The 23,484-nt window shown below is 39.7% G+C and overlaps 1 protein-coding gene across 4 annotated transcripts in view; it reads left to right on the top strand.

Moving 5' to 3' along the window:
* The window catches only part of BOD1L1 (biorientation of chromosomes in cell division 1 like 1), a gene marked incomplete at its 5' end in the record, with an annotated part of 55,208 nt that extends 32,538 nt beyond the window's left edge, over nucleotides 1–22,670 (top strand). Inside the window, 16 exons of one of the 4 annotated variants that reach the window (XM_082837758.1) lie at nucleotides 673–737; nucleotides 1,626–1,707; nucleotides 3,825–3,868; nucleotides 5,298–5,355; nucleotides 6,604–6,674; nucleotides 7,289–7,325; nucleotides 8,103–8,182; nucleotides 9,826–9,910; nucleotides 10,279–10,352; nucleotides 12,209–12,284; nucleotides 12,363–12,397; nucleotides 13,492–13,537; nucleotides 15,450–15,499; nucleotides 15,597–15,681; nucleotides 16,064–16,217; nucleotides 21,487–22,670. In XM_082837758.1, coding sequence (XP_082693884.1) covers nucleotides 673–737; nucleotides 1,626–1,707; nucleotides 3,825–3,868; nucleotides 5,298–5,355; nucleotides 6,604–6,674; nucleotides 7,289–7,325; nucleotides 8,103–8,182; nucleotides 9,826–9,910; nucleotides 10,279–10,352; nucleotides 12,209–12,284; nucleotides 12,363–12,397; nucleotides 13,492–13,537; nucleotides 15,450–15,499; nucleotides 15,597–15,681; nucleotides 16,064–16,217; nucleotides 21,487–21,604 — 1,160 coding nt within the window. In that variant the 3' untranslated portion in view covers nucleotides 21,605–22,670. Of the gene's footprint in view, nucleotides 1–672; nucleotides 738–1,625; nucleotides 1,725–3,824; nucleotides 3,940–5,297; nucleotides 5,356–6,603; nucleotides 6,675–7,288; nucleotides 7,362–8,102; nucleotides 8,183–9,825; nucleotides 9,911–10,278; nucleotides 10,353–12,208; nucleotides 12,285–12,362; nucleotides 12,398–13,491; nucleotides 13,538–15,449; nucleotides 15,500–15,596; nucleotides 15,682–16,063; nucleotides 16,218–21,486 lie in introns of those variants that run through there. The other 3 variants (XM_082837757.1, XR_014326143.1, XM_082837759.1) reach the window with 3 other exon arrangements.
* Nucleotides 22,671–23,484: the final 814 nt, after the last annotated feature.

Genomic DNA, 23,484 nt, shown 5'->3' with positions numbered 1-23,484 from the left:
TTCCTCCTGCCTCCCCCCTTTTCTTCCCCCTGAAGGAACAGAAATAGGAGGGCTTTTAGCAAAGGCAAGCTTGCAGCCTCTTGGAGAAAGGAAGGGTTTTCTTTGGAGACTTACATGTGGGCAGGTGAGAGAAACTGGAAGTCACAGGACAGAAGAGAGAAGGAAAGAAACGACCAAGACAGGGATAGGTTTGAGTCTCTAGCAGAGAAAATTCTGTTCTCTTTTTATCCACTTCACAGTTTTTAACTTTATGTTCAACTTTGCTGTGTCAGCATGAAGCAAGTACAGTGAGTCTATTCACAAATCACCTTCTTTATTGGGAATATACCACAGTGGCCTAGAATATTTTCTTTTAGGGACAAACTTGATGTAGATCACTATAGAAAAATTCTTGGAAATAAGATGTCCTCACAAATAATATTGTATCATTCTTTGTGGGCAGCCATCTTAACAGCAAAAAAACATTTTCACACACCCCCTCCACCAAAAATGAGTAAATGACCCCTTGCCATTCATCTGAGAATTTTCGTATATATTCCTTTTTACTGTTTTCTATTGACAGCAGAGGAAGAGGGCATGGCATACTAGATAACAACATTCTGTTACCTTTTGATTCAGGATGTATTTTGCAAGCAAATTCTTAAGTTGATTTAGTGCTTTGAATTTCATTAGGCACTGAAGAGTCTCCATTGAATGATTTGGGAGGATTGGGACTGAAAGCCAACTTGAAAACTGAGGTATGGCTGGTAATTCAGTTATGCTGAACTGTCAGTGGTGTAAGTACCTTTTCACCATATATAGACATAGGTACACTTGAGCAGAATATAGTTCCTGTATTCTGTATAGCTATACAAGCAGAGTATAGCTTCTCATTGTACTTAAGACATTTAAGTTTTGTTATTGTCACATCCTATAGGGGAAAAGCTAAGAACCTCAGTACCTCAGTTAATAGTGCCATCATCAGTTCCATCCACTCAAACCAGAAACCCAAGAGTCACCCTCAGTCACCCCACATTCAGTCCATTTCCAAAATATAACTTGAATCCATCTATTTCTGTTTCTATAGCTGCCACGTAATCTAAGCCACTACTTCAGTAGTGTCCCCATTGGACTTTCTTCCTCTCCGGTCCCTCCTCTAGTCTTCACACAGCCCTGAGAGCTATCTTGAAAAACATAAATTAGGTCATGTCATTGCTCTGCTTGAAATTTCCAGTGGCTTCCCATCATACTTAGAATAAAATCTCTTTTGGGGGTTTTTTTTTTGTTTTTGTTTTTTTATCACAGCGGGCACTGCAGTGGTTCAGGGTGAGCTGTGGTGAGACTTGAGCCTCTTGAGGAAGTGGGGCAGATCAGGAAAGGCCTTGTGTGTTGTACTCTTTTACTTTAAAGCAATAGGAGAGCCATTGATGGATGAAATTAGTTTTATCATATTTTATTTTATTTTATTTTTTTGTTTCTGAAGGTTGACAGTATTCATTTTTAAATTTCACGAACTTGAAAGTAGACTTTTATATTGTCACAGGATGTTGGGTGTTTTGTTTAATTCACTTGAGGTGAATTAAACTTACCTTCTTATTTCAAAAACCTCATTTAACTTATTTGTTATGGTGCTTTGGACTTTTTAGGTATTTGTGCCATCAGAGGAAGAGAAAAATGAAATTCCAGCACCACCAGAAAGTCCAAGTGGGAGAAAGCTGAGTGGAGTCGGTAAACTCCTTTTAGTGGTTGTTCACATTACTTTTTCCTTGCATGTGGTTTTATCTTTTATTGCCACATAAAATTAGTAGCTAACTTGTAATAAGACATCGACAGGCTATATGGATTTACCTCTCACTTTTTAACATAGGTTAGAGGGAACTCTTTACTATTTCATTTTTAACTTATACTTTTTCTCATGAAGTATCAGTATTATGTCAATTAATATTATGTAAGGTAATTATTTAAATCCAATGTCTCCAAATAATTGTGGCCAAACAAGTTGCTTTGGAGCAAACCCTTGCTCAAGCTCACAAATGTGTCAGTGTGGCCCTCCCTGTTCTTTCAGGTGCTATCACAGTTCACTTCCAAAAGTCTAGTTTCCGGCCCCTGTTCCCACTTCTTTTAACCTCACGCTCATGGCTCCTGGGCTCTGGCAGTTGCCCAGTTACTGAAGCTACTTCCCGCTTGCATAGCCTCTTCTCAGTCTCTCTGTGCAGTAGTATTTGGTGTCCACTAAGTATTTTTTAGGGGAGAGCCTCAGTGTCAGACAGGATTAGGACAGTGGCTCTCAAACACTTTGGTGTCAGGACCACTTTACAAATGACTTCATCTAAATCTGATTACCTCCCAAAGACCCTAACTCCAATACCGTCACATTGGGGGTTAGGATTTCAGTATATGGGGTGGGTGGCAATATATTCCATGTAAGCGGGACAGAAACATCCAGTCCATAGCATTCAAAAAACTGAAAAGTTCAGGTAAAGCATGATCCAGGAGCAAAGACACAGCTTGCAAAGGCCCAATTTCTTATCTTCTGCTTTAGCCCCCAGCAGAAGTAATCACGTTCTCATTCTTGGTCTTTAGGAAGATATCTTTGTGCTGTCATTCATGGCTGAAATCCTGAGATTTACTCTGAATTATATTATATTGTTCTATCTTTTTTTTTTAACTCAGCCATATATTGTGGGCAGCCTTCATTGTCATTGTGTACAGATCAACTTCATTTGTTTTAATAGTGGTCTGTAATGCATTTTCCCATTTGTTATTAGATATTTTAGTGGTCTTCAGATTTTGCAGTTTTTACTAGCTGCAGTGAGCTTCCATATGCATGTAACCATGCATTTCCCTAAGTGTTTTCATAAGAGTGAGTTGAGAGGTCAAAGAATATGTAAGTTTTGCATTTTCATTTCAAGCACTTGATACTCCCCCTAATTTGGAGGCAAATATTGAAGGATGAGTAGGTGTATATTCAGTGGACAAGGCAAAGAGAAAGGCAGTGTGTATAAATCCTCACCGAGAACTATCTGGGGCAGTCAGGGTGGGGACCTTCCAAGGCACAACCATCTGAAAGGGCAGCCTTCAAAGTATGTGACCTCAGAAGCCTTATAAGCAAAAGTACCAGGCAGTCCTGGAAGACCACCCCAAGACCTGGTAAGCCATTCATGCTCACATGTTAAAACCCTAACGATGACTAATCTATCCAAAACTTGGACAGATGCATTAATTAAAATTTGTATGTATGTGTTATAATACAAATAATTAATATCCCATTTGTTAATTGTCAAGAAGGTAACATTTTTGGATTCTGAAGTCCTTTGTTCCCACAGTTATATTTCAGGTTACTTTACTGTGTTTAGGTATGGTTCAATAAGAGATCTACTTATGTAAAAGGAAGTTGTTTTTAAAAGAAAAATGTGTGTTCTGTCACTGTTGAGTAGAAACAGTAGACCTTGTACTTCAAGTTTCCAAAGACTATAAATAGACCATTGCCATTTGAAGGGATAGGATCTAACTTTTCATTTGATGGCATTATTTTTAAAAGAACCAGTGTTACACTGTCGCTTAACGGTTACAGCAAAGGCCTTCCTTCCACCGTCCTTCTAAGCTTCAGATCACTGACATGGCTACATCACTATAGTGATTTAATGGATCACTGCCATTACTGTAAAAATGCAGGCAACATTGTTTTTCTGATAGTACTGACAGAACACGGATTGTATATTTCACAAAAGCAGCTAGGCCACTTAGCGACATATTCCGACTTAACTAAAAAGCTCTAAATTTGTTTCTCTGTGGTTCAGAAACAACATTCAGTTTCCTTATTTCTCATTTTTATTTTTGAACAGCTGAACTACAGAGGGAGCCTTTGTTGGTGATGGAATCACTAAATGTAAGTCACTGTAATGGTTAGAGTTTTGTTGTTATCAGTTGGGGTTGCTTTGATTTGGGGTTTTGAGAGCGATTACATTTAGGGGAGGGGCTGGCTGTGCATTTCTTTAGGAGACAGGACGTGCTCTCCATTCAAGTTCAACTTACTGACACCTTCAGTTCCATGTTCAATTATATCCACTGATGTCAGGAAATTTAGTTGTTTTTCTCAGAAAAAAGGAGTCACTCAATTCAGCTGCACTGTGTTCTAGTGGCTGTTTAGGCCAATGTCATGAAACAGCACTAAGGAAATAGAAGGTGGCCCAGATCCCTCAGACTAGGGAACTCCCCTGGTAATCCTAATGAAATCCTTCAAAGAGCTAGGAGCTTTCTGTTTGTTTTATTACTATAATGGGATGCAAATTGGACTGTGACGTCTTAAATTATCCTGGTGCTGTAGACCAAACCGACTTTATTTTAAAAACTAAAGTTCACTTTATGTCTTTAGAAACCTTTTGTGAAGATACTAAACTATAATTGCTATATATACATATTTTTTCCCAGCTGTGGCTCTCATAATCCCTTCTGTGCTTGAAAGAGTTGGGTTTTTGTTTGCTTTTTTTTTTTTCTTTCTTAGTGCATAGGGAAGTGAACATTTTGTAAAATGCTTGCAAATCACAGACAGCTACATTTTTTCCAGTGCCCCTAGAGGACTCAGAAGAGCTTTGCTTCCTACCAGACAACTATGGCATCAGAGGGCTTACCTCACCCTGTTGAGACATCCCAGTCTGTATCTAGAAGCTCACACACGGTCTACTGAGTAAAAGGAAGAGAAAAGCCCCACTTGGTTCTGTTCAAGTTTACCCTCCAAGAGTTAAAAGGATTCTAAATGTGGCTGAAATCTCCAGAGCTCCCCAGCATCCTACCTTGTTTCCCCGAATCCCCCAGCTGGCTTTTTCCCATCTAAGCACAACTGCCCTTTCCAAATATGAAATTCTGTAGCTAGGATTTAGAATGTTGTAGGATATTCTAAGACTTCCTCTCTGTGTTAAAAAAAAAAAAAGTACAGTTGACAAGATTTCCCAGAGGGGAAACCTTATGACAGAATGACAGAATCCCTCAACATTTTTTAGTAAAGAAAATCTTCAGGGATTGTTGGATGGGAAGAGAATTCATAGAATTCGGAAATTTTTTCTCTCTTATTTCTTACTCTTTTGCCATAACCATTTTAAAGACAAGGAGAGTAAACACAGTGGGATGCTAATTTCTTAAACTGAAACTTCTTCAAAAGGAAAATGCCCTATGCTCTTGAGCTTGTGGGTGAAATTTATTAAAAAAAAAACACGGACTCCAGTTCCTTTAAGCGTTCCCACAAACGGCCAGATTATTTTCTAGATATTCAAGATTTGTGTGAGATTATCCATAAGTAACTTTTTCTGTTGCGTGTTTAGGTCGAAAATTCAGGCTCAAAAACAAATGAAATTCATAGCAAATCTCAAAGCAAAGAAGGTAAGTTAGTGTATTTCATAGTATTAATTTTAATATTATAATTATCATTTGTTGAGTGCCTTCTGTGTGACATGCCCTGTGCTAATTATAATTAGTTTGTAAATTTTCACTCATCTAATTTATATGATCCATTACAATGAGCATTAACAGCATCACATCTGTAGTTGAGGAAACTGAGGCATGGAGTGGTCCAGTGTCTCATTCAAGGCCACATAGCTTGTAAGTGGTGCCTTGCCTTAAATAGCTACTAGAACTTTGCCAGAAATCTCACAGTAGATTTATCCAACGTGGATACAAAATGTATAGACCCCAGTGGTTTGTATCATAGGAGAGGTTCTGTGCTAAGTACTTAACTGTTGATTTCTGACAAGCAGTCTCAATTTGGTAGCAGATCAGGGACATCACATTTATGAGGCTCATCGCCCAGGGGTCAGACCTCATTGCACGCAACCTGCAGAGACTGTCAACCCCAGAGGAATAATTCTCTTCTCAAAACAAAATGTAGAATTTTGTTGATTCCTACTGATTTTGTTGATTCCCTATTCCAAGAATGGGGAAAGAGGTCTTAATCCCCTATACAGTTATTTTTATAACAAGTTATACCATATTTCAAACCAAAGTAAAGTGGCAATAATTATAAACACCCATGTATCCATTACCTAGTTTTGTCGTATCTTAAAATGCAGTATATTTGCTTCATAACTTTAAAAAAAAATGTTACAGATATATTTGAATCCATATTATTACACCCCCCTCCCCAATCCCAATCTCTTTTTTGTCATGTTGACATGTATAACTCTAGTTACTTTACTTCAGTTGCTCTTTAGTATTCCATGGTGTGAATATACCACAGTTACTATTTTGCTTCTTTTGTTAGTGGACATTGAGGTTTTTTGCAACTTGTCCCAATTACAAAGAGAGCTACCATGCATGATCTATTGTTTCCCTTGGACACTTGTTCATACTGTGCTGATACAGGAGCTGGGGGGAGAAATAAATGGCTTTGAAATTTACCATGTAAATTCCAGTGATTCTCTTCCCTCCTTCAACTCCATTTACTCAAGTCTAGAAATGGAAATCATGGAACTTAACTGACATAGTTTTTGTGAGGATCCCACCACAGTCATTTGTAAAGTATTCTTTCTTCTTTTCCTTCCCCCTTCCACACACACCCCTAAAATAAGTATTGGAGTGAATACTTAAGGTGGGGTTTTGTTTTTTCTTTTTTCTTTTGTATTTATTACTCAGAGACATCCAATAGTGGAAAAGACAACACAGAAGCCATAAGAAGCCATAGTGTTGAAACAAATCCTAAAGAGGTGGGTTTTCATAAGAAACTCAAGTATTTCATGTTTTATGCATAGTGCTTTCTCCTGTGCATAAAGGCTTTTACCTCTTTGTGTGTATAAGAAATTAAATGTATGTATTAAGAGTTCTCCATATCACTGTTACTTCTTTATGTTCTTGTAAGGTTTAGGTAATTTGGCAGGTCCCAGGATTATTTGGACATGTCCCTACGGTACAGTCAAGGATGTTTTTTCATATACTGCCATTCATCAGCCCTTTAATAGGCCACCAAGACGGGAGAAAAATGTTGCCAATTAATTTATGACATGCCATCAATTGTAAGACATAGTTTGACTTCAGAGATGGTAAAATGAGAATTTTTTTTAACGTATTTTAGAATTGTTGAAATACAGTATGTAACCAAAAATAGATATGGATATTTTGTACGGACTTATATTAAAATCTTAAAAAAAAAAAAAACCTCAAGCTTACAAAATGAGTCTAATCCAAATCTAGATGCCAGAAGCAATATTCTAGATTTTTAAAAAATTTATTCCAAGGGCTAGAAACTAATACAATGTGCCCCTCTTTAAGTAGATTTGGATCCAAATTCTACTGTCTTTAATATAGTCACTCTTAATTCTAGGTTGAAGAGGAAGAAAGGCACATGCCTAAAAGAAAAAGTAAGAAGCAGTATCTCTCTTCAGAAGATGAACTGGGTATCTAGAATATATGTGTTCCTGTTTTAGACATCTTTGAAAATCATATTATTTTCACATCCAAAATAATGGGCCGGTAACATAGAAAATTCTTGAGGGTAGTAATTGTTTACAATTCTTAACTCTAGTGTGTTTCCAGACCAGCTTGACACCTCCAGGGTCTTTTCTGGACTTGATCTAGAAACTAGATTATTCCCTGCAGAAGACCCAACCCCTGGAAATCACAAAAACCCAGGCTTCCTCTGTAACCTGGGCCTGGGCCCCAGCCAGGTGCCATCAAGTAAATCTCATTCCCAAGAGCATGGTCTTAATTGCTAAGCCATACCTCTTAGGTGCTAACCTGTTCAGGAAGTTAAAAGTGTCTGTGGACAGAGATTCCCTGGAGGTCCAGTGGTTAGGACTTGGCACTTTCACTGCCGTGGCCTGGGTTCAATCCCTGGTTGGGGAACCACAGCCACACAGCTCAGCCAAGAATAAAAGAGTCTCTGGAAACGCTATGTCCTAAGCCTTCTCCACAGAACCTCCTGCTTTGTTGGTGCCATTTGAGCATTTGTAGATTTTTTTATTTTTATTTTTTTGGTTTTGCTAGGGCCAAGGCCAGTGTTCAGTGCTCAAGTCACATGACATCATAAATGCCTAAGAAAGAGGTCTCAAACTGTCATTTTTTTAAAATAGAACTATGCATTTCATTTTTTCATTTGGCTTTTATTCCTTTGTGATTCTGTGCAAACTGATTTACAGATGATAATCCAGATGTCCTGGATTCCATAATAGAAACAGGACAGAGGCAATGCTCTGAAACTGAGCCACAAGATACAAAGGTACTTTTTCCGCATATTAATTTTAAGTTTTAGGGGTAACCTAATTACATCACTGTGTATACTTATTTTGTATTATATATATGTGTGTGTGTGTGTGTATATATTATATATATAGTTCTAATATCCCTTTTACTTTATGTATCTCTAAAAATAAAAGGTGTATATTTTTTAGGCTCTCTCAAAGGGAAAAAACAAATGTTGCACTTTATAATCTTAAACTGCAAGATCGTATTAATATCACAGTTTAGATATAATCATTGCTTAGGTTTTTGTTCATATTATTGACTTCCTTAGGTTTCCAGGTCCTTTCTTCCCAAGTGTAATATGCTTTATTACAGATATACTTAACATGAGAACAGTGAAATACGGTGATACATACTGTTTAAAAATTTTAATATTTGGCTTTCTCTTTACCATAACTCCAGCCCCTAAAATATAGGTAGTCCAAGGATGGGCCCTCCCTCATTGCCTCTTTTTTACTATGATCTTATTTTTACCTTGTGACTCAGGGAAGCGGCTCACAAATTTTCATTTCTGCTCTTACCCTGTCTTTTGTTCTAGGCCCAGATTTCTCCATTTCCTGGTAGATAACCTCTTCTTGGGTTTTCTCCCACTTCCGAGACTCAGTACTTCTCAGTGTCTATTCCAGTCCACCCCCATCTTCTTGTTCTCTCTCTTTCCCTAATCTATTGTTTTTCCAACTTGTTCCAAAAGTATTTAAGTCACCTTATAAGTATATGCAGCTGACTTCCAGCTCACTAAAACCAGTTTATAGTCTCTTTTCCTCCCAATAACTGATAAACTAAATAAAAAGTAGTAAAAGAATTTTAACAGCCGAAGAGGTAAAGTCACATATTGTCATGAATTTCAGTTGGTTGTGGCCAAGGAAAGATACTGGGTTTTAAAAAGCCCATCACTGCCCCTGCCCTATCCAGAACAAAAATCTTGAGACAGTACTCCTGAATTTGGAAAGAAACAGATTAAAGGGTATCCTTTTATTTTCCCTTCAACTTTGTGTAAGGTTTTTAATGTTAAATTTAAATATACTCTGACTTAATTATTTTCATTTAAAAATCACATATACAGGTAATATTCTCAATATAAAACAGTATTCTGATTTTAAATTTAACTTGTATATTTTTATTTACACATTATATTAGTATCATAGTATAAACAGTTTGGTATTTCATGCTCAAAACTTCTTTGCAACTAAGGGCAAATAATTTAACCATTGAGAAATCATTGCTCTAAATCAGCCCAGCTGGATACCCAGAAGTTCTCTTTGGCATCTTCTGCTTTATTCCTTTCCCCCAGCCCCTCGCCTCCACCAGCAAAGAAAAAAAAAAAAAAAATCTGTTGTAAATTCCTTTCAGTTCTTTCTTTGGAGTTTCTCTTGAAAAGTCCAGGGTGAGGGAGGAGAGCAATTTCCATTTTGCAGGGGGAAAAAAAATGGCCTTGTTGCTTTATAGCCTTATCTCTTGCTTTTCTGCCTTCGGATTTTGTATCTTTTTGTGTAGTCTCCCAAGCAGCAAAATTGTTACTTTTTAAGGAAAATTCCCACAAATATCTAAAAGATTGCTAGGAAATTATTGTTGAAATAAGTAAGAAAAAGAAGCTTCTTGTCTTGTTCAACTTCTCCATAGGAAGAGAACTCTGGAGATTTGGAAGAGTTACCTAAAACAAGTTCTAAGACAAACAACACTGCTTCAAGGGCCATGGAAGAAAAAGGTGAGTAATACATCTACTTAGATAAATTGTTTTAAGAGGAGACTAATCCTTCAAAGCAGTCAGCATATCTCTCACCAGGCTTCACCAACTGTAACTGCAGTTTGCTGATCTGCCTTCCCGTTATAACACAGTACGTCGCGCTGAGTATCAGCAGCGCTTGGGGATCATTTTTAATCTGGCTCCTGTTTTACCCAAAGTGTGCTTCTTATCGGTTAACCAGACTCTGGCTTATTAACTTTGGTGTGTCCACCTGAGAATGGAGTCTGTGTGCATGTGTGACGGGGACGACATAGGTCACCTTGGTAGGTGTCCTGGCGCTGAGGCTGAGTGTAGTCCCCAGCAGTGAACGAGCTCTGCTCTTTCTTCAGATGAATACAGCAGCAGTGAAGCCGCTGGCGAAAAGACAGAGCAGAATGATGATGACAACATAAAATCTCAGGAGGTGAGAAATATTTTTTATATTTATTTGTTCAGATTTATTTAAGTACTACAAACAAATAAAATACATTCAATGCTCTTACCCAAAGTTCTTCTTAAATGCTTTTGAAGTAGTTCTTTTTTTTTTAGTGCACTAGGACAGCATTTCATGCAGTGCACTTCATCAGTGTCATTTTGATTCATTTTGTTCCCTATATCTTAATTTTATCCAAACATTTGTATGAGACCTACTTCTGTCAGCCACATGGGATCAGCCCAGATCTGTACCTCAGTGTCCATGTCACTTCCTGACCCAGAGGCTTAGCACGGCCAAGCCAGGCACCAGCTCAGGTCAGAGAACAGGGAGCTGCTGAGCCCTGGAGTCCAGCAGAACGAAATGGGAGCAGCAGCATCAGGATGTGCGGAAGGCCTGCAGCAAGTGCCAGATGGGACCCAGTTTGACAAGGTGAGGTCAGGGATTCCTGGGAGGCTGCAGGAGAGGCAGACCTCCATCCCTGCTCACTCCAGGCCCCTTCGGATTTGCAGAGAGCCCAGGGGGACACAGAATCACAGTGACCTGAGACGGAGGTCCATAAGTCAAGGGAAACAACTTGTACACCAGCCAGATCTTCTACATAACCATTGCCAAGTTTGCCAGTCTTGATACAGCTTTTTTTTAACATTTTTATTGGAGTATAATTGCTTTACAATAGTGTGTTAGTTTCTGCTGTATAATAAAGTGAATCAGCTGTATGGTTACATATATCCCCATATCCCCTCCCTCTTGCATCTCCCTCCCACCCTCCCTATCCCATTCCTCTAGGTGGTCACAAAGCACTGAGCTGATCTCCCTGTGCTATGCGGCTGCTTCCCACTAGCTATCTATTTTACATTTGGTAGTGTATATATGTCCATACCACTCTCTCACTTTGTCCCAGCTTACCCTTCCCCCTCCCCATGTCCTCAAGTCCATTCTCTACCTCTGCGTCTTTATTCGTGTTCTGCCCCTAGGGTCATCAGAACCTTTTTTTTTTAGATTCCATATATATGTGTCCGCATACGGTATTTGTTTTTCTCTTTCTGACTTACTTCACTCTGTATGACAGACTCTAGGTCCATCCACCTCACCACAAATAACTCAATTTCATTTCTTTTCATGGCCGAGTAGTATTCCATTGTATATATGTGCCACATCTTCTTTATCCATTCATCTGTCGATGGACACTTAGGTTGCTTCCATGTTCTGGCTATTGTAAATAGTGCTGCAGTGAACATTGTGGTACATGACTCTTTTTGAATTATGGTTTTCTCAGGGTATATGCCCAGTAGTGGGATTGCTGGGTCGTATGCTAGTTCTATTTTTAGTTTCTTAAGGAACCTCCATACTGTTCTCCATAGTGGCTGTATGAATTTACATTCCCACCAACAGTGCAGGAGGGTTCCCTTTTCTCCACACCGTCTCCAGCATTTATTGTTTGTTGACACAGCTTTTTAATAGTTCTGTTTGTTTTCAGTGGCCTCCTTTATTTTTTATAAGGGATCCCATTTGGTCACAAGTGACTAGGACCAAATCCACATTTAAGTGGACATACATATTTATTACAGAAGTAAAAGCTGACACTGAGCGCTTACTTCCATTATCTCATTATCTCATAATCCTCAGGACTCTGTGAATTCATACTCAGTCAGCATTGTTTGTCAAGTGAGGGGACTGTACTGAGAGAAATGAAGCACTAAGCCTAAGGTCACATATTTTTTAAGAGACAAAGCTGGGATTTGAGACCTCTTAGGAGGGAACTCTAAGTCCCATTTTGAGAAAGCAAACTATTTGTATAATAGAGGATAAAACTTTGTATTGCTTTTTTTTCCTTTTCCCCTTAGGAAGATCAGCCAGTAATTATTAAAAGGAAAAGAGGAAGACCTCGTAAACACCCTGTAGAAACATCATTAAAAACAAGTAGGTATTTGGTGTGTTTTCAGTTCACACAAAAGAAATTTTCAAACTGATTTTCTAAGTGAGATTTTTATTTTTTAGAAGATGACTGCAAAACAGATGCTGTCATTGTCACTGTAAGTAATTGCAAAAGATGAGAATTCTTCAAATATCTGCTCTTGACCTGGAAAGAGTATACTGCAATATTAGCATTTTCAACTGTCTTTTCTAAAAAGTATTTGAAAAGCTTTAAGAGATTTTCTTAAATAAAACATCAAATAACCATTCAGATAATATTATGATTACTAATAGCATCATATAAATATAATTATATTAATTGTAATTCACTCTGACTCTATCCTCACCTGTCAGTTCAGTTATATAAATTATCTAGGGACTTATCTTCTTGTCATCCTTGATTAAAATATAGAAAATAGCTGTTTTATATGATTTTTAGATAACGGCTTCTTTATGGAAACCTCCAAAGTGTCTATCTTACTACTTTTTATGGAGGCCCTTTTATAGTAGAATGTACACCAATTTTGATGCAGGAGAATTGGCAGTAATACTTTATGTTTTTTAATATTCTTTATCTTTGACCCTGAAGTGTATACCCAACAAAATCATTGTACCAAGACGTCATTGCATGAGTTTCAATGATAACATTATTAAGAGGACAGACATGTCCACTGACCTAACAAAAGCAAATGGGATTCAAGCCTCAGCTCTGCCACTTACTCCCAGATCTGTGATACTGGACCAGTCATGCGACCCTCTCGAGACTCCCATTTCCTTGGATATAAAGTAGTGTAACAATATCTGCATTAATTATCTTACTAGAATTCTTATAAGACAACAGAACCAAAGAGCCACATGTAAGAGTGTGAATGCATTTACCAACACATAAGATGGTTTGCTGGGCCGGGTTGGGGAATATTAACAGCGGGCCATGTGTGTCCCTCCATTGCTTGCCTCCCCCGGCGTAGCAGCACAGTGGCTGGGAAAGAGGCTTGTGGCAGCCCTAATCCTCCTTGTGGAAAGACCTGTGTGTTCAGAATCATAGGCATCCATATTTGCTTGGTATGTTTAATCAACTGCAGGAAGTAGGTTCCAGATATTCTGCCCACATAATAAACAGAGGTCCTCCTGTACCTTCTTTACATTGTTGATTGACTTTCTATGGGATGATAACAAACTGCTGACTTCAGTTTTTTTCTTTGATTAAATTTAGGTAGAACAGTCTCCACCTGGCAGCAAACAGAAAGTAATGCAAACAGGTATGTACGTAAAAGCATTGCTCTGTGTATGATTTAAGGAAGGGGTGGGGAAGCCTGGCTGTCGGGGAAGGTTTTAGAATTTCATTGTTTTCCAATGAAGTGGGTGGCTTCCTTGGTAAAAGCGGCTGTCCTTGTAGCCATGAGAGACTCTAGCTAGTGGCTTTTCCTGTGATCTGAGGCATTCTCAGTTTTGTTAGTCTGGGAAGTCTTCAGAGAGGAGGGGGAGGGCAACACGGAGCAAAAGAGGGAAGGCACTGCTGTGTCCAAACCATACTTTCATGGACATGTTTTAGGGAGAAATAGATCAACCTGGGACTGGGAACTCTTATCAGGAAGACAGGAATTCAGCCCAAGAGCCTATTGTTTTCAGAAGAAGAATTTTGAAAGGAGCCTGTGCAGCTTCCAGAACTAGGATGCAAGAGATAAAATTGTTTCAATGAAGTGCTTTTGTCCTCATTCCAAGGAGAAAAAATATTCCAAAATGTTGATAATGATTAGCTCTGGCTGGTGAGATAGTAGGAACATTTCGTGTTTTTACTGTTGCCTGCATTTTCCAGAATCTTTACTATGTGTATGTATTAATTTCATGGTTTAAATTTTTTGATACATAAAAGCAAAAAATAGCCATTGATGGGTTTGAAAGTGCTGACACAGGCAAAATAAAAAAAGAATATGACAAGTATTTTGGACCAAATAAATAGCATGGTCATATCAGGAAAGTACATATTTTGATTAGCAAGGTAAAAGCAAATGTGTAATTTAAAATTTTTTTCCACATTTAACTATGTGTGGGATCTTATGATCATCTTTTTCTTGCCTCTTTGAAAATTAAGTTTTGTTTATTTTTTTTAACAAAAGGAGGTTTTGCTTATGTTTTGTTTTTAACCATCTTTTATTCATAATTTTATAATATTTTATATCCATACAACAAGAAATCTTTAGAACTCAAATGCCCTTTAAAGACTATTGTAAGCTATGCAATTATGTTTTAGTATTGTCGTTGGGCAGTAGTTTTCTGAATCTGGGTAATGATGACCAGTTAAAGACTGGATTCTTCTTTGTGAGCCTTTTTCTTGGCTTTTAACTCTTCTACCTACGTTAGTTTAGTGAAAAGGCAGCTACGCAGTCTTCATCACTAATAAGTCCACTTTTGGGTTGTTGAGTGTCTAATCAGCATCCTCATAATCTTAGCTTCAAATAGTGCATTGAACTAAACTTCATTTTTCTTACCAAGATACATTCTCAGAAAATGATAACATCTACAGAAAGCAAATACATAAAGAATAGGTATTCACAACCTAAAATAGGCTTATAAAATGTACTTTTCTAGGTACCATGGTATAAGTATATGGAGTCATAAGAATTCCAACTCCCCCCCCACCTGCTAGTTATGTGACTCTGAACAAATAATTAAGTTACTCAAGCCTCATTTTCCTATCAAATGAGGGCTGTACTATTTATAGAGCTCCATTACAATTTGAGTAAAGTCTGGAATCCTGACCTGCAGTTCCTGCTGTTTCTTGGGGGCTCCCTAGATGTCCCATTCCTCCTCACTTTCCAGGTTCAGAGCATTTGAGCTGAAAGAGAGAAACCATGAAGGCAATCTAACCCAAATCCTCATCTCACAGATGAAAAAACTGAGGCTGAGGGAATTTAAGTAATTTGCCTAGATCACATAGCTTATTCATGACAGATCTGAAATGCAAACTTTGGTATCCTGACTTTCATTCCGACGTGCTTTTTTGCTTAGGTATTCCACCTCAACGTTTGCTTGGCTGATACAAAAACAATGATAAATCGCGTAAGAATACCTTAATTAGCACTGGTACATTCACAGACAGCAAGCCAAACTGTTGAAATTTAATTTGACACTAATTAAAATATTAATGCAGAGATCTTCCTTTTCTTAAAGATGAGTCCAATAAAGAAACACCTAACCTACAAGAACGAAGTGGAAGCAATGTAAGTGTTAATTTTCTTACCAAGACATGTCCTTTAGAAATAAACTTAGTAAATGCTCAAGTGACCACCATTTCAACTTTAATTTTATTGCTTCTAGGATGACAGTGAAGAAAAATCTGTAGCAAATGTGCGTCGGAGAGGAAGAAAGCCCAAGCGTTCGCTCACTCTATCAGATGATGCTGGTATGTTCCTTGCAGAGTCTTAATTACAGAGTCTTATCATTTCAGAATCACCTTTTAAGAGTTTTTCTTTGGATGAGGAAAAATCCAGGGGGTGCAGCTAGTATTAATACTACATAAATATGTGTGAAATGGCTCTAATCCTGTGTCAGAAATGGTACATCCCAGGTGCTTTTCTGAGTACATGTGAATTTTTTGCAAATGCTGGCTGTGAACTGCCTAAGTAAACTATCCCAGAGATTAAGTTAAACAGTTGTAAATTGCAAGTGCTGAAACAAAAAGGAAGTGGAAAACCACTTCTTCTGCCTCCAAGGCCCTAATATCTGTCCTTTGGAAATGTCTTTGGGAATTGTACAATCCAGGTGTTACCCTTCTGTCTGAACAGAATCCTCAGAGCCAGAAAGAAAACGCCAGAAATCAGCTTCTGAAGCAACTGAGGACAAGAAAGACCAGGAGTCTGATGAGGAAGAGGAAGAAGAGGAAGAGGATGAGCCCACAGGAGCCACCACAAGATCCAGTACCAGATCAGAGGCTCAGAGGTAACAGGGGACAAAGGAAACCTTCCCCAGCTTCTCCATCAGGAAATAGCTGTGGGTTTCATGGGATTCTCTTGTCTTTGACTCACTTGTGCCACAGTGTGAGCTCTTTCCTTTCGTTTTATCCTCAGCAGAGAGCACATGCTCCCAGCCCTCTGACATTTCAGTTCCTCTGGGAGAGGCTATTTTCCCTCTTAAACCATTTTTGAGGATCACTTTGGAATCTTTTCCAGGCTTTAGATACCTGTTTGGTGCAACCTATTTAGTTCCTTCATAAATATTTATCAAGGATGAGTAGATGTCTCAGATGCAGTGCTAAGCACTGTGGGTGGAAACACAGATACATACAACACAGTCTCTGTGTGCAGCGTGCTTAGCTGCAGTGAGAAAGAGAAATCATGAGCCCATACCCGTTGCAAGATGCACCTCACAGTGCTGTGTAACAGGTCCATCACGTGAAATCGCCAGGATGGCCACCATTTTCCACTTACATAACTGGCAATTTCATATGTTTCCCATAGTACGTTCTCCCAAACCCTAGTATAGCCAGAGCCTCTGGAGAAAAGAGGACCATGGTCAAGTGAGTTTGGGGAATGCCTCTGAATTTTCTCTCCTTCTTAAGCCGTAGTGTACATTACCATATTAAGGGCTTGTCATGGTCCTAAAGGAAAGAAACCTCTTTAACTTTGTCAGTTATACTTTGCCCCCCAGCCCCTGTTATTATACCTTTTAACATCAATCAGTATTCCTTTCCCCACAGCCCATTTTGAGAAGTGTTGCATCACCTTACAGTTTTATAACTTTTTCTGAAGCATGAATATTTTCCATTTTTAATGTGATTCACAAGCTGTTAATCTTGGTATCATCATCTATAATTTCATTATCCAAGATTTCAGGAATATTTATTTCAAGAGTATCACTTATTAACATCTGCCACTGTAGTATAATAGTAATAATGTGTTATGTTTACATAAAGACTTAAAATGAGCCTATTTCTAATTCCTCTAAACCTGTACATTATTAGGCATTCGTGATGTGGTTTAGTTTCTCAAAGAATGAGATTTTAGAGCCAGAAGACTTTACGAGCTCACAGGGCTGAAGGTGAGGTGTCTCATGGTTGTTTCTTAGGTGGGGCAGCTCAGATAAATAGGAATCACAGAATTAAGATATCTGCTGATTGAGAGGGTGCGTTTGGGTACAGACACCCCTCCCTCTTTTACACTCGTGGAAAGATCATCCAGTATAGTCGAGCCCAACTCAGAAAGTTCCACAGGCCTTCTAGGCATCTTCAAGTGAGTGTCTAAAAGTAGCGAACAGATTTTCCCTTTAAAATTTATTCTTCAAAAATAAATCGTATTTGACTTACAGTTCTATAATCACCCAGATTATCAATGCTTCTCCTTAATGCACTTTAGGAGCTTGTGACTTACAAATGGATTTTTTTCACTTTAGATTCCTTGGCATTGGTTGATTGGTTCCAGGGCTCTGGCATCTTTATAATCCCACAGATTCTCAGGGTCACATGGGGTCTCAGTGGGTCCATACTGCAAACCCATCAGTACCTCGATCATGCTGCCCACAGCTCCTCTGAAAAGGTATTTCTGCTTCTGCGTGTTACCTCAGGACAGGAAAGCCACCTCCTCATGGCATTCTCTTGTGTTCAATGGATGCTGGCCTCCCCATAGCTTCTACCTTTGGAGCCTGTACAACTTTCCCTTAAACACTGGAGGGTGGCTTCTAGGTCTTCTCTTGTTTTGAGCCCCCTCATCATCCTGTTTGTTCTCCTCAGTTTATCTGTATTCTCTTTTAAGAAGCAAATGTTTACACCAAGTGTGCGCTGATGAATCTAGAAGAGGCCTGTCCACCTTATTTTCTAGACTGTGCTTCAACATGCATCCAACTCACTGGGCTCCCTCTGCCTGGGCTGCACACCAACTCAGCACGTTCTTTTTCCTCATGGGGCATTTCTTCTCTCACCTGATGCTTGTGCAGGCGACTGCTTGGACCCGGTTCCAGGGCCTTAACATTCAGCTTTGTGAACTGTACTTCCATCGATCTTGGCCCCTTATTCTACTCTGGTGAGCACTTTGGGATCTTATATCATCAGCCAATATATTTTCTGTTTATCACAGATTTATCTTTCTCTAAATCACGATATACTGTCCCACACAGTGAAAGCAAAGCTAGAGTCATATAAGCAGAGTTAGTCTCAGGTGACATGAAGACCTGCTTACCAACAGCGGTCCAGAAAACCAGCCATTTTCCTACTTTTAGTCCCCATTCTCTGACTTGCCCATGAGGAGCCTCGTCCTTTCTGGAGTCCCAGGGACTGGAGTGTTCAGTGCTGCCATTTGCCCAGTGTTTCTATAATCTGTTTCAGAAAACATCATAGCGAGCCATCTACACATGCAACATCCAAACTTGGCAGCCCAGAAAATTTCCCTTAGAAATCACCAAAAATTAGCAAAAGAGAAATTATCTACCAGTGAAAAAGTTAGTAAATCTCCCCAACTAGGAAGGTAAGTCCCTGCTGACGTTCAAGTCACTTTTAAACCCCTGAGATTGGTTTTGGTGGGTGCAGTGATGCTTTCTCCCTAAGTTTAAGATTCTTGTCTTGCCAAATAACCTTTGGGAATCATTTGTTTTCCAAATGAAATCTACTCCAAACAGAGTAGGAAGGGCTGCCAAAAGGAGTCTCGGTGGCCTCACCAGTCTGCCCCACCTCACGGCCCTCCTGCACAGGCTTTATCCTTGACACGTGCGAGCCTTACCTGCCAACTCCTACCCCCCAGAACCAAAGACAAGGCTTGTTTCTCCCCAAGTGGTCACAGACTTGAATGCTTGGTTAAAGCATTGCAGCAGGGTCCAGGAGGTAACAGCCCGGGGTCATTTCTGTTTTGCTCAGAGCACTGGAGAGGCGATGAGGTGACAGGAGAGCCCTTGAAGCATAGCCACGAGCCGGCTTACACCTTCAGCCTGGCCTGGTTCATCTTCCCGCTTCCCACAGGTTGTGCCGACCCCTGCTCCCTGCCTCTGCTTGTGCTGGCTCTTTCTTGAGGAGCGCCCTCACCACCAGCCCCCAGTCAGCCAGGTCCTTCCATCCTGTACACCCACCCCCTTCAGGATGCCGCCCTGCCTGTTCAGCTCATCCTCACCTCCTTCCTGTTGCCCTTCTAATTGGGGCTGTGCAGTTGACAGTGGCATATACCATTGCTTTAACTGTGTTAGTTTTGTTTTCCTATCTGGTCCATAAGCTTCTTCCTTGAGGTCAGGGACTTGCCTTACCTTCTGTACATTATAGCATCAAAAAATAAAAGACTTCACATTGTATAAAAGCTGTTTTGATGTCTCTTATCACACTTGATCTTCCTAGCATACTTGTATGTATGCATTGTTATCCCCGTGTTATAGAAAGCGAAGCAAACTGAAGTGCCGGGCACCTTTCACATATATTCTCCCATTAATCCTCATTAAGTAAAATGTGGTATTTATCCTTATTTTATATATGAGAAGAATCTTAGAAAGGTCTGGTTTATTATTTCTCAAACATGAATGTGCAGGCCAATCACAGAGTCTCTTGCTGAGATGCAGACTCTGATTCTGTAGGTCTGGGGCAGGACCTGATGGTCTGCATTTCTCACAAGCTCCCAGGTGCTGCCAGTGCTGCTGGTCATAGGCCACCCTCTGAGTGGAAAGAAAGGGTCTGTCAGGTGACCTAGCTAAGCTCACACAGCTAGACGGAAGCCCCTGCGCAAAGCTTCTGTTCTTTGCGGTATGGCATCCAGCACAGTGCTGGCACACGCCCACTCCTAGGTAAATAGCTGCGCACTTAGTGGCTGATGGCTTTCCCTGGTCATGGTTTGAAATGGGATATTGACAACCACTCGTTTTTAGCTGTTCTCAACACATACATAGATAACATGCTGAAACTACATCATATACAACAATATTTGACTCGATTTGAGCTTATTTACTTGTGCTGTCAAAGGAACAATAAGTAAAACATGTCTTCACATCAGTAGAGTCCCATCTCCTGCAGTTTTATTTTCCAAGTGTCTTCACTGATATAACATTTACTGCTCGCTCACACATGTCGGGCTTTGTACTAGGCACTGGAGAGAGGAAAAGGAATAACCTCAGCAGCTGCCCTGGAGAAACATCCTGTCTAATGGAGGGACGTATGTGTACCTGACTTTCAAACTTTTTTGACAGTAAGCAGCTCATGTTAAGAATGTATTCTGCAATATTGTCGCTGTCACTGAAACAAAATTTTCATGAGCCAAACTGAATAGAAGTGATATCAATGGTCTATTGTGTTCTATTAATACATTGTTTTAAAATAATGGCTCTAGCCTGCAATTTGAAAAACTCCAGTGGATAAATTAACAACGGAAAGTGCTGTGGGGTTTCCGAAGGGCAGCTTGCTCTGTGATGAGGAAGGCTTCCCAGAAGGAGTTGCTTTTGAACTGGGGCTTCAAAATGAGGTTTGCCAGATAGGAGGTGTGGCGTTGTTCCAAAAAAAAATCACATGCCAAAATATGAACATGTCAGAGAACACTTTGTGTTTGGGAATGGGGCTACTTTGGCAGGACTGTAGTCCAGAATGGTGCAGCAGTTGAGGGCAAATGGTAAAGGACTTTGTGTATTGCGTTCTGGATGACTTTGTGCTGAAAGTATCAGAGATCCTAGAGAAGAGATAAGACGGTGATATTGACATGATTAACTGAAGTTTCCGACAAATCAGTCTAATGGCAGAATGGAGAGCAGGGCTAGGCTGCTGGCAGGGAGACTGGGTAGGAAACTCTTCTCAGGTTCCCATGCCTTTTCTAACACTGCCAGCTGTCCTCTGTGGTAACGTCCTGTGAGACACGGTTGTGCGCGTGCTCAGATGGAGGCTGCCATCCCGCTGTGTTCTCACCAGTTGTTTCAACATGGGACTGGCCGTTGGTTTCTTTATTGTATAGATAGAAGAACTAGGGCCTAGAGAAGAAAGTGGTCTTGACCAAGGTCCACATCCAGAGTAGGACAGAACCGGAAGCAGAGTACAGGCTTCCAAACTCCCCCACCCGTGCTCTGTTAGGATGTGAGGCTGTCAGCAAGTAACCAGTCAGCATAGGCTCTTCTAGAGTCTCCTTGTCCTGTGTGGACCTTATCCAGGTTTTCTCTTCTTGGCTCTCAATGTCAAAAATCTTCCAATTTTTGAAGAACTCCCAAATTATTTGAAGCAGCTCTTTCTAAGTCTTACCACGGCCTTGACTTTTGTTTACTGCAGATCAAAGGCACAGCTCTCCCCTCCTACCAAACGTAAGAGAGAAGCCAGCCCTCCCGGGGCACGCACCAGAGGCCAGCAGAGGGTGGAGGAGACCCCGGTGAAGAAGGCAAAGCGGTAATCTGACTGCGGCCACCCCTGGCTGGTCCACAAGGGGACACGGTAGAGAGAAGAGGGACAAGCCTCAGGGCCACAGGCTGTTGTTTTTAACCAGGGGAAGGCCGTGCATGTGCTCCAAGTTCCTAGGTGCAAGCTTTTTCTTGTTATGTTTTAAACAGCTTTATAAACTATTGTTCATAGAAGTATTATGTACATTTATTTCAGATAAAGAAAAATAAGTTTACTTTGTACCTGAACTCAAAACAAAGTAGTTATATATTTTAACATTTGAAATTGGGATTTCCCGATGTGACACATCACTCACGCAAACCCTTCCAGCCCATCAGACACCAGGCTGCCAATTGGTAATCTGTGTACAGTATATAAACATGTAAAAACAGGTTGTATTTTACTGTATGTATGATGCTAATCAATGAACACTTTATTTATTTTACAGAGAAAACTTATCTGTGAACTTTACTATATATCTGTTTATTTTATTTTATTTTTTTTAATAAAAAAAGGGTTTTAAATGCTATGCAGTCATTAGTAGAGATGTTTTAGGACTCTGCCTGCCCTGTAACTATCTGAAATTCATCCGGCAGGAAATACAGACTCTTCTCGCATGTATGAGTAAAGTAGTTTAGCTCAAGAAGGGGTCTCCATTGCTTTTCTGTTCACAGTTGTGATTCTGTTTTTAAGAATGTAACTTGTTTCTAGATTATACTCGCATCTCTGACTTTACTACCAGCCCCACTGACGTAGGAGTTTCCGGTTCAAGTAAAATTACATCTGTTACCTGCAGCATAAACCCCTGTGTCGGTGTCCATTCCTCTCTGTGCTGCCCCATGTTCTTTCCATAATGTCTTTTTCAGTGAAGAGAAATGCATTGAAGATTAAAGTCACTCCTGTTTATCGAGCTTCAGGATTATATGTTATTTTATACACAGTTATTTTAAGATAGAAACTGGCTTTATTGCCAGATTCTTTTTTAAACATGTTTTAACTATCATATGAGCAAACTGTCCAACTTAAGTTTTTCATAAGATTAAGCTTTTCTTAAGATCAAATTTGCCTCTAGCAATGATGTGATGAGTTGCCAAATAATTGAGATTGTTTTAAAATGTTTTGTTCATATTCTTGTTTTATAATTAAAATTTACATTCAGTGTGTGTGATTTTTTTTTTGAACTCTTAATGTAAGTTGGATATTTCTGTCATTTTACATTGTTTCTTACTGAGATTTTATATATAAATTATAAAATGTTTCCCAAAACTTGAGTGGTAAGAATTTTTTTCCCCCTATTTTAAAATTTCTCCCTGTGAAAACTGTTTCATCTCTCTAAATAATTGGTCTTAGATATATTGTTCCATTTTCACATTCAAATTTGAGTCAGTGATGGCCTCTCTCTCGGTAGAATTGAATGTTAGATCTGGAAGGGGTTTGGGAGACAAGGAATGTGAGAACTCCGTATTTCCATTTATATGGTTGATTTTAACCAAAGCTCAAAGTTAGTTAAGGGTAAGGAGCCAGACTAGGTTCCAAGGCTCCAAACTCCTTGGCAAACCATCTTTGCACTAGATGGTTCTAGATTGGTTCACCAGAAGTGCTCACCCGAGAATGTATTCTCCACGTGAAACCAGTCTTATTCCGTTTAGTAACGCCCTCCCTGGGCACGACCTTACGGGACTGAGTAGCTGGGTGGTGAGGAAATGCAGCCTCTTAACAAAGTTGGAAGTAAACATTGCAGCTGCATAAGGAATCGTCTGGTGGGGAACTCAGCTGGGTCACTTAACCTCCAGCGGCTCTGAAACCCGTGTAGGGAGGAGCTGCCACTCCATGGGGCACTGGAACTACACAGGAGCAGTTCTTGGTCATCACAAGGATTTGGCATCACTGGTC

Source organism: Leucopleurus acutus, assembly GCF_964270905.1.
Source record: "Leucopleurus acutus genome assembly, chromosome: 4".
NCBI classification, from domain to species: Eukaryota; Metazoa; Chordata; class Mammalia; order Artiodactyla; family Delphinidae; genus Leucopleurus; species Leucopleurus acutus.
Note: the sequence above shows the minus strand (reverse complement) of the source record. Positions and strands in the feature narration are given on the sequence as shown.